The sequence below is a fragment of the Mustelus asterias genome, chromosome 23 (genome assembly GCF_964213995.1).
Source record: "Mustelus asterias chromosome 23, sMusAst1.hap1.1, whole genome shotgun sequence".
In the NCBI taxonomy this organism is placed as follows: Eukaryota; Metazoa; Chordata; class Chondrichthyes; order Carcharhiniformes; family Triakidae; genus Mustelus; species Mustelus asterias.
Window position 1 is genome coordinate 18887807 of NC_135823.1, and position 11479 is coordinate 18899285.

At 45.4% G+C, this 11479-nt stretch overlaps 1 protein-coding gene across 1 annotated transcript; it reads left to right on the forward strand.

The window, feature by feature from the left end:
• Window positions 1-2069: 2069 nt before the first annotated feature.
• rasd1 (RAS, dexamethasone-induced 1) lies at window positions 2070-4465 on the forward strand. Its single transcript, XM_078239790.1, has 2 exons — window positions 2070-2445; window positions 3400-4465. The coding sequence occupies exons 1-2, from the start codon at window positions 2178-2180 to the stop codon at window positions 3924-3926; spliced, it is 795 nt and encodes a 264-aa protein (XP_078095916.1). The 5' UTR covers window positions 2070-2177; the 3' UTR covers window positions 3927-4465.
• Window positions 4466-11479: the final 7014 nt, after the last annotated feature.

Here is an 11479-nt window from a genome sequence, read left to right on the forward strand (position 1 = left end):
CTGTCTAATTACCCAAAATATGCCACCATCATGCTCACGCCTGCCAATGCTGAAATTCTCCCCCTCTCTCTGTTATTTGAGTCGCATTGTCAAATCGATTACAACAATCAGGCTCACTTCCTCTGAAATGAGCTGACTTCAGCACAGCGGCTCCCACCCGCTCAATCCCCCGCCACCGAAGGGCTCAGCGAGGGAGCTGTGATGCCCCACGCAGCCGAACAGCCCGATCGGAATCAGTCGGCTCCCCCGTGTGGCGGTGGAGCTCCTCTCCCCAGTCAGGGGTGGAGTGGGGAAAATAGGAGTTTAAAACTGATGGTGAGAGGGGGCGGGCTGGTGGGTAAATGATCAGAGAGTTCGGTCTCAGGGAACTGTTGAGGGATACAGCGATATGGGGAAGTTTGGACTGGAGACCAGAGTCCACACTATATTCTCCGGGAACAGTCACTCCATCTCCGCGCACCCCCCCCCCCCCCCAGCCCCGGTGTAACTTTATTCTCTAATATACATCACTCCTTCCCCTATCTTCCCCAATCCCAGGTTTCGCATTTGAAGTTAAACAACTGTCCCACTCACTTGATTCATTTTGCCCATGTCCCATCTCGGCAATTTCACTAAACAATCCTCCAATGCAATTTCCTGGCGTGCAAAACTTTGGGAGTAATAAGAGTGGGTGAGCAAACATTTTCACAGTAACTTCACTGCAGTGTTAATATAAGCCTACTTGTGACACTAAACACATAAACTTTAAAACTTTACCATCTCCCAAGGCAAGAGCAGACTGCCTACCTGAGACAGTGGCACAGTGGTTATCACCGCTGTGCCAGGGACCCGGGTTCGATTCCCAGCTTGGGTCACTGTCTCTGCAGAGTTTCCACATTCACCCCGTGTCTGCATATGTTTCCTCCGGGTGCTCCAGTTTCCTCCCACAGTCTGAAAGACGTGCTGGTTAGGTGCATTGGCCATGCTAAATTCTCCCTCAGTGTACCCGAACAGGCGCCAGAGTGTGGCGACTGGGGGATTTTCACAGTAACTTCATTGCAGTGTTAATGTAAGCCTACTTGTGACACTAATAAAATAAAAACTTTAAAAACATTAAAATGAGGTCAAGAACTGGTAGAAACCAACCTGAGCATCAGTGAATAGATTATTGCTATGATGTGATGTTGGACTGGGGTGGACACGTAAGAAGTCTCACAACAACAGGTTAACGTCCAACAGGTTTATTTGGGATCACGAGCTTTCCAAGCGCAGATCCTTCTGCTCACCTGATGAAGGCAGTAAGGAGTCTCACAACACCAGGTTAAAGTCCAACAGGTTTATTTGGTAGCAAATACCATAAGCTTTTGGAGCACTGCTCCTTCGTCAGATGGAGTGGCAGATTTCCACTCCATCTGACGAAGGAGCAGTGCTCTGAAAGCTTATGGTATTTGCTACCAAATAAACCTGTTGGACTTTAACCTGGTGTTGTGAGACTTCTTACTGTGTTCACCCCAGTCCAACGCCAGCATCTCCACAACCTGATGAAGGAGCAGCGCTCCGAAAGCTCGTGATTCCAAATAAACTTGTTTGACTTTAACCTGGCGTTGTGAGACCTCTTACTAGATTATTGCTGAGTGAGTGCCACTTGATGGCACGACACCTTCCATTACATTGCTAGTGATGAGAGTGGGCTCATGTGAGCCTACTTGTGACACTAATAAATACACTTTAAAAACTTTAAACTTAGATGAATGAGATTGGGATAGGTGAAGGCACGATGGGCCGAATGGCCTCTGTGTGTGTGTGCGTGTAGCACACAGTGTCCCTGCCCCACACTCAGAGGGGGTGAGTACTGGCTGCACTGTTTGAATGATTAAATGCAGCGACGGACGGAGTGTTCAGCTCCCTGTCCCTCTCTCTGGCAGCTCAGAACAAGGTTGAAGCTGACAGGAGGTTTGGCCTGAGCTCTGGCCAGGCTGCTGACGTGCTGCTAATTCTCAGACACACTCTGTCCCACTGTTTACCTTCTACACGCGGAATGACGCCAGTTGCAGCCCTCTATAAAAGTGGCTGGCAGCTCCCTGCCGTCTGCAGTTGCTGCTTGAGCTGTCTAGAGAGAGTCCTTCCACCACTCTCCCTCCAGCTTCGCTCTCTCTCTCTCACTCCCCCCTTTCTCAGCCTCATTCCCCCCTCCGGTTATGATGAAGATGTCACCCTGCGAGACTGAGCTCAACATCCCCGCTAAGAACTGCTACCGGATGGTCATCCTCGGTTCCTCCAAGGTGGGCAAAAGCGCCATCGTGTCCCGCTTCCTCAGCGGCAAGTTCGAAGATCAGTACACGCCGACCATCGAGGACTTTCACCGCAAGTTCTACAGCATCCGCGGCGATGTCTACCAGCTGGACATCCTCGACACGTCCGGGAACCATCCCTTCCCGGCCATGCGGCGCCTCTCCATCCTCACAGGTAAGAACCCCCCACTCCTAAAGCAGCAACATTGCACTGGGAACTTCCCAATAACTCCCACCAACTTGCGAAGCAACAGGCTACGCCCTAAACTCTGATATATTTTATCTGGAGCTGAATTCTGTACTGTCTAAAATATTGCATTTAAAATTCACCCTGATTTTTAAATATCTAAAATATTGCATTTAAATTTCACCGTGATTTTTAAATATCTAAAACATTGCATTTAAATTTCACCCTGATTTTTAAATATCTAAAATATTGCATTTAAATTTCACCCTGATTTTTAAATATCTAAAATATTGCATTTAAATTTCACCCTGATTTTTAAATATCTAAAATATTGCATTTAAATTTCACCCTGATTTTTAAATATCTAAAATATTGCATTTAAAATTCACCCTGATTTTTAAATATCGAATATATAGCATTTAAATTTTAAGCTGATTTTAAATGTCTAAAATATTGCATTTAAATTTCACCCTGATTTTTAAATATCTAATATATTGCATTTAAATTTTAAGCTGATTTTAAATGTCTAAAATATTGCATTTAAACTTTAAGCTGAATTTATTAATGTCAGAAATATTGCATTAAAACCTCGGTTTAAAATCGAATGGCCAACAATCTGTACATCCCACTCCACTCTGTGCCTGGGCTGCAATGAAAGCAGAAATTGTTGGAAAAACAGCATGCGTGGACAGTAACAAGATTTGTTTCGACTCCAGTACTCAGCTCCAACGGGTCAGTTTGGAGTTGAAACATTTCTGTCCACAGAGTTGGTTTTTCCAGCACTTTCTGTTTTTATTTCAGATCTCCAGTGTTGCAGTATTATTTGCTTTTATTTCATTTTGGGAGTGAGTTGATATGTTAAGATGCCGAGGGGATGGAGGTGTAAAAAATTCTGATGTGTGTGGCTGGCCAGAGTTCTAACTGTGCTTTAACCCTTTGCAGGTGACGTCTTCATCCTTGTCTTCAGTCTGGACAACCAGCACTCCTTCGAGGAGGTGCAGCGGCTCAAGCAGCAGATCGTGGAGACCAAGTCCTGCCTAAAGAATAAAACCAAGGAGAACATTGATGTCCCCATTGTCATCTGCGGCAACAAGAGCGACCGGGACTTTTACCGGGAGGTGCCCAGGGAGAAGATCCAGCGGCTGCTGGAGGGCGACTCCAAGTGCGCTTACTTCGAGATCTCGGCCAAACGGAACAGCAACGTGGACGAGATGTTCCAGACCCTGTTCACCATGGCCAAGCTGCCAAGCGAGATGAGCCCAGACCTCCACAGGAAGGTGTCGGTGCAGTACTGTGACATCCTGCACCGGAAAACCTTCCGAAGCAGAAAAATCAAAGATGAGGATGCCTATGGCATCGTGGCGCCCTTCGCCCGGAGACCCAGTGTGCACAGTGACCTGATGTACATCAAAGAGAAGGCCATCGGTGGGGGTCAGGCCAGGGACAAGGACCGGTGTGTGATCAGTTAAGCCTTCAGCTTGTTTATTTTGAACAGAAGACAATTTGATGGATCTCCCAACCGCCCCCCCCCCCCCCTCAGAAAAATAGGGCTGGGGGAAGCAGATGCTCCTGCTGCCCGTCTCTACAATGGCGTGAACCTGGGAAAGGGAAAGAGTGAGGACATTTCCAAAGACTGGCGTGGTCTTCGTGTCTTGTGCAGAGGACAATACTCCAGTATCTCTCTAACTGCTGGTCAGCTCACACACTGGGACAGAGCAAGGCGCAAGGACTGAGAAACAAACACTGAACACACGCACACACACACAAAATGAGAGGCTATTTTGAGATGTCTCCTAAGGAATGTTCATTTTGTGGTATTGACTGTGAAATATTTGTACTTGATTTTTTTTAATTTAAAGTCAAAATATTGTAGTCTTTGATGTGTACAGACTTCGACAAGTAGCATCTAAAGGATTTGTTTACAATTGCCAAGACGTTGTTGTATTTTTGGCAGTAAAGTTGTACTTGAACTATGAACAAAGTTTTAATTTTTTTAATAAATGTTTTGAAATAAAGTTTGTGTTCTGGTGTGATCTCTACAACTGCTTACTTTCAATGGAAACAATAGACTTCATATGAACCCTGTCCTTCATTTTGATTGATTCATGTCCCCTTCCCCACCCCATGCTAGTCTTCTATCCCGTTCTCATGTTTTGCTTTCAGAGAGTGCTGATCCTTGTTCTGCTATTGACACATTCTACCTGAGCTTTATGCCACTATTAACACATGCTTTAGCCTTTAACACTACCATTGCCACTCCTTTTGTCTTGTGTCCATGACAATTTATTTCTTCTGACATTCAACCTATTCTTGATCTTTGGTTTTGCCCTAACCGCACTTCTCCCACTCCCACCACCTTCCTGGACACGGTATTAAACCAATCACTGTTCTACCTCTCTTCAGCTCTTAAGAAGAGCCATGCATACAAAACATTAACACTGCTTCTCTCTCCAGAGATGCTGCCAGACCTGCTGAGTTTTTCCAGCATTTCTGCTCTTATTTCACATTTCATTGTTTATACACGGGCTCATGAGATTCTGCACCACAGAGTTCTTCAAAGATGTAACAAGCAAAGTGGATAATGGGCTCCTGTAGATATAGTATATCTGGACTTCCAAAAGGCATTTGACAAAGTTCCACACAAAGGGTTAATACTCAAGGTACGATTACGTAGGGGTAGGCATAATTTATTAGCTTGGATAGAGGATTGGCTAACCTACAGAAAACAGAGTCAGGATAAATGGGTCTTTATTGGGTTGGCGAAATGTAACTATAGTGGGGTGCCACGGGGTTCAGTCTTTGGGCCCCAGCTATTTAGAATCTATATTAATGACTTGGATGCAGGGGTAGGAGACACCATAGCCAAATTTGAAGATAACGCTAAAATAGGTGGGATGGTAAGTTGCGATAATGAAATATGAAATTTACAAATGAATATGGATAGGTTAAGTGAATGGGACAAAATGTAACAGATGTAGTTTAAAGTGGATAAGTGTGAGGTTATCCAGTTTGGTCAGAAAAATGGAAAGGCAAATTATTATCTAAATGGAGAGAAACTACAGAGGGATCTGGGTGTCCTCGGGCATAATTCACCGAAAACTAGTAGCAGGTACAGTAGGTAATAAGGATAGCAAAGGGAATTTTGGCATTTATTGCTAAAGGAATAGAATATAAAAGTAAGGAAGTCTTGCTGCAACTGTACAGTCCAAAAATGTGCGGGTTAGGTTGATTGGCCATGCTAAACATTGCCCTTAGTGTCCTGAATTGCGTAGGTTAGAGGGATTAGTGGGTAAATATGTAGGGGTATGGGGGTAGGGCCTGGGTGGGATTGTGGTCGGTGCAGACTCGATGGGCTGAATGGCCTCTTTCTGTACTGTTGGGTTTCTATGTTTCTATGACATTAGTGAGACCACACCTGGAATATTGTGCACAGTCTTGGTCCCCTTGAGGAGGGATGTAATTGCATTGGAGGCAGTTCAGAGGAGGTTCACTAGATTGATTCCAGAGATGAGGGGTTTGTCTTATGAAGAGAGATTGAACAGTTTGGGCCAATACTCGCTGGAGTTTAGAAGAATGAGAGATTTAATTGAGATGTATAAGATGATGGATGGCATGGTGGCACAGCTGCCTCACAGCGCCAGGAACCCTAGTTCAATTCTAGCCTTGGGTGACTGTGCAGTTTGCACGTTCTCCCCGTGTCTGTGTGGGTTTCCTCTGGGTGCTCCGGTTTCCTCCCACACTCCAAAGATGTGCGGGTTAGGTGGAATGGCCATGCTAAATTGACCCTTAATGTCAGGGGGACTAGCAGGGTAAATACGTGGGCTTATGGGGATTGCGTGGAATTGTTGTCAGTGCAGGCTCGATGGGCTGAATGGCCTCCTTCTGCACTGTACGGATTCTATGATAAAGCGATTGACAAAGATGTTGTGGGGCAATCTAGAACAAGAAGTCATGATCTTGAGATAAGGAATGACAGATTTAAAACAGAGATGAGGAGAAAGGTTTGTGAGTCTGTGGAATTCACTACCCCAGAGCTTGGTGGATGCTGGGACATTGAGTAAATTTAAGGAGGAGATAGACAGATTTTTAATTAGTAATGGTTGGAAGGATTCTGGTGAATGGGCAGGAAAGTGGAGTTGAGGCTGAGATGAGATCAACCATGATTGCATTGAATGGCGGCGCAGGCTCGAGGGGCTGAATTGCCTACTCCAGCTCCTAGTTCTTATCTCCTTATGTATCATTTCATTTACTAGTTAAAAATGGTAAAGGGAAGGTTATTGGGTATCGTAATAACGGTCTTTAAAAAATTCTGAAAGGTTTTTATAGAGTGGATACACAGAGAATGTTTCCACTGTGGAGAAGAGCAAAATGAGAAGTCATCCATATAAGGTAGTCACTCAAAAATCCAATAGGGAATTCAGAAGAAATGTCTTTATCCAGGGAGTGGTATGAATGAGAGACTCGTTACCACAGGAGTGATTTTTTAAAAGATTAATTTAGTCACTGGCTGGGCCAGCATTTATTGCCCATCTCTAACTGCCCTCCATTCCAGAGGGCATTTAAGAGCCAACCACATTGCTCTGGAGTCACATGTAGGCCAGACCAGGTAAGGATGGCAGATTTCCTTCCCTAAAGGACATTAATGAACCAGATGGGTTTTTTACAACAATTGACAATGGTTTCATGGTCATCATTATGGCAATCTTTTAATGAATTCAAATTTCACCATCTACCATGGAGGGATTTGAACCCAGGTCACCACATCTTGCCCTGGGTCTCTGGATTACTAGTCCAGTGATGATCCCACTACACCACTGCCTCCCTTAATTCAATCTGGATAAGTGTGAGATGATGCACTTTGACAGGACAAACAAGGCAAGGCAATGTGGGGAAATTATGTGGAAGCTACTCAAGTAGATGAGAGAGAAGGGAATTGGGGGTTCTGACAATAAATGAGGAACAATGGAAAGGTGCTCGAGTTAGAAAGTGAATGGTTGGGCCAAATGGCATTTTTCTGAGCTGCATATCCTGCATTAAAAAAGTCTGGAGATGCACACCAAGATTCCCGTGATCCTCGATGTTTCCCAAGGCCCTGTCATTCATCATGCATTCTCTTGCATTATTTGTCCTGCCCAAGTGCATCACCTCACAATTATCCGGATTGGATTCCACTTGCCACTGATCAGTCCATCTGACCAGCCCATTGTGATCCTCCTGTAATCTAAGGCTATCCTCTTCACTATTTATCATCTCACCAATTTTTGTATCATCCACAAACTCACTGATCAACCCTCCTCCATTCAAGTCTAAATCATTTATATAAACCACAATCAGCAAGAGCCCCAACACTGATCCCTGCGGGACTCCACTGGGCACAGGCTTCCAGACAGAAAATCACGCCTTGACCATCACCCTCTGAACAAGAACAAAGAACAATACAGCACAGGAACAGGCCCTTCGGCCCTCCAAGCCCGCGTTGCTCCCTGGTCCAAACTAGACTATTCTTTTGTATCCACTCCGTTCATGTGGCTATCTAGATAAGTCTTAAATGTTCCCAGTGTGTCCGCCTCCACCACCTTGCCTGGCAGCGCATTCCAGGCCCCCACCACCCTCTGTGTAAAAATCGTCCTTCTGATATCCGTGTTAAACCTCCCCCCCTCACCTTGAACCTATGACCCCTCATGAATGTCACCACCGACCTGGGAAAAAGCTTCCCACCGTTCACCCTATCTATGCCTTTCATAATTTTATACACCTCTATTCGGTCACCCCTCATCCTCCGTCTTTCCAGTGAGAACAACCCCAGTTTACCCAATCTCTCCTCATAACTAAGCCCTTCCATACCAGGCAACATCCTGGTAAACCTCCTCTGCACTCTCTCTAAAGCCTCCACGTCCTTCTGGTAGTGTGGCGACCAGAACTGGGCGCAGTATTCCAAATGCGGCCGAACCAATGTTCTATACAACTGCAACATCAGACCCCAACTTTTATACTCTATGCCCCGTCCTATAAAGGCAAGCATGCCATATGCCTTCTTCACTACCTTCTCCACCTGTGATGTCACCTTCAAGGACCTGTGGACTTGCACACCCAGGTCCCTCTGCGTACCTACACCCTTTATGGTTCTGCCATTTATCGTATAGCTCCCCCCTACGTTAGTTCTACCAAAATGCATCACTTTGCATTTATCTGGATTGAACTCCATCTGCCATTTCTTTGCCTAAATTTCCAGCCTATCTATATCCTTCTGTAGCCTCTGACAATGTTCCTCACTATCTGCAAGTCCAGCCATTTTCGTGTCGTCCGCAAACTTACTGATCACCCCAGTTACACCTTCTTCCAGATCGTTTGTATAAATCACAAACAGCAGAGGTCCCAATACAGAGCCCTGCGGAACACCACTAGTCACAGGCCTCCAGCCGGAAAAAGACCCTTCCACTACCACCCTCTGTCTTCTGTGACCAAGCCAGTTCTCCACCCATCTAGCCACCTCCCCCTTTATCCCATGAGATCCAACCTTTTGCACCAACCCTGTCTGGAAGCCTGTGCCCAGTGGAGTCCCGCAGGGATCAGTGTTGGGGCTCTTGCTGATTGTGGTTTATATAAATGATTTAGACTTGAATGGAGGAGGGTTGATCAGTGAGTTTGTGGATGATACAAAAATTGGTGAGATGATAAATAATGAGGAGGATAGCCTTAGATTACAGGAGGATCACAATGGGCTGGTCAGATGGGCTGATCAGTGGCAAATGGAATCCAATCCGAATAAGTGTGAGGTGATGCACTTGGGCAGGACAAATAATGCAAGAGAATGCACGATGAATGGCAGGACCTTGGGAAACATGAGGGACTTTGTCAAACGCTTTACTAAAGTCCATATAGACGACATCCACGGCCCTTCTCTCGTCAACCATTCTAGTCACTTCTTCAAAAAACTCCACCAGGTTAGTGAGGCATGACCTCCATCTCACAAAACCATGCTGACTATCGTTAATGAGTTTATTCCTTTCTAAATGCGCATACATCCTATCTCTAAGAATCCTTGTGGCAGGAATCTCTGCTTCCTGCCACTCAGCCAATTCTGGATCCAATTTGCCAAATTTCCTTGGATCCCATGGACTCTTACCTTCGCTATCAGTCTCCCATTTGGGGCCTTATAAAAAGCCTTGCTGAAGTCGAGGAAGACTATGCCAAATGCATTGCCCTCATCTACACACCTGGCCACCTCTTCAAAAAGTTGAATCAGACATGACCCCCCGTTAACAGAACCATGCTGACTGTTCTTGATTAATCTCTGCCTCTCCAAATCCAGATTAATTCTGTTTCTCAGAATTACTTCCAATAGATTCCCACCACTGAGGTTAGACTGACTGGACTGTAGCTCCCTGGTTTACCCCTTCCTCTCTTCTTGGATAATTGTCCAACATTGACTGTCCTCCAATCCTCCGGCGCCTCTCCTGTGGCCAGAGATGAATTGAAAATTATTGCCATCACCTTGCTATTTTCTCCCTTGGCTCATTCAACAGTCTGGGATATATTTCACCCAGCCCCGGAGATTATTCTACCTTTAAGCCTGCCAGCTCACTCAGGATCTCCTCTCTATGTTAATTTCTTTAATTGTATCACAGTCCTTATCTCTGATTTCTCATCATGTCTCTCTCACTGGTGAACACAGACACAAAGTATTCATTTGAAACACTACCTACATCCTCTGGCTCCACACGCAAATTACCACTGTGGTCCTTAATGGGACTCTTTTCCTAGTTATCCTTCTACCTTTAATGTACTTGTAAAACAACTTAGGATTTTCCTTTATTCTATCTGCCAGTATATTGGGTGGCATGGTGGCACAGTGGTTGGCACTGCTGATCCACAGCGCCAGGGACCTGGGTTCGATTCCCGGTTTGGGTCACTGACTGTGTGGAGTCTGTACGTTCTCCCCGTGTCTGCATAGGTTTCCTCCGGGTGCTGCGGTTTCCTCCCACAGTCCGAAAGACGCACTCGTTAGATGGATTGGCCGTGCTAAATTCTCCCTCAGTGTAACCGAACAGGTGCCGGAGTGTGGCGACTTGGGGATTTTCACAGTAACATCATTGCAGTGTTAATGTCAGCCTACTTGTGACATGAATAAATAAACTTTAAAAACTTTCATGCCCCCTTTTTCTGCTCTCCTAATTTCCGTTTTAAGTTCCCTCTTGCACATTCTGTACTCCTCCAGGGCTTCTACAGCTTTGAGCCCTCGATGTCTACCAGACTGAACTTCAAATCCCACACTCTAAACACCACCAGGGCCGCTTATATTAAAGATGTGTAAGACTTTCCTTTTCCATTCCTATCTCGGCCTCAGTGAAGTTTAATTCCTTAGAAATGTTTCTGCCACTCCTAACCTTGATTTTTTCAGTGGCTAACCTTCCTGACCTCCCACACACTTCCCTGTAACTTATCCAACATTGAGACATCCATACCTTGTCCCAGACCAAGTTCTGTTTGCCCATTCCCGCTGTCCTCCTTCCTTTTCACCCAGTACTTTTAAGTGTTAAATCCTCAGGTTCAAAATAAAAGCAAGTTACTGCGAATGCTGGAATCTGAAACCAAAAGAAAAAATGCTGGAAAATCTCAGCAGGTCTGGCAGCATCTGTAAGGAGAGAAAAAAGCTGACGTTTTGAGTCCGGATGACCCTTTGTCCTCAGGTTCAAAACCCTTCATAGACTTACCACAACTGAACTTTAAATGGTCCGTAAGCCTTATATCACCTCCCATACTCTTTATTTATTTCATTCTAGTCTATTGTGCAGCCCTCGTCTCTCTCTACCACTGGTGTCCCACCTTCAGCTGTTTGGTCCCGGTCTCTGGAACTCCTTCCCTAATCCTCTTCCTTTGTTTTCTACTATTCTAAACCCATTTCTTAGACCAATCTTTAAGTTACCATCCATTGTCTTTCAGCTCCATGGTCTGCCCAACGCAACCCCACCCCTCCCCCCCCCCCGGCGACCTGTCCCTGGCTGTTCAGTCGCTCCCATTA

Excerpts from the sequence above, each read along its gene's own strand:
- rasd1 (XM_078239790.1), top strand. The coding sequence starts at position 2,178 with ATGATGAAGATGTCACCCTGCGAGACTGAGCTCAACATCCCCGCTAAG. Across the intron at positions 2,446-3,399 it reads GCGCCTCTCCATCCTCACAG|GTGACGTCTTCATCCTTGTC; the intron begins GTAAGAACCCCC and ends AACCCTTTGCAG.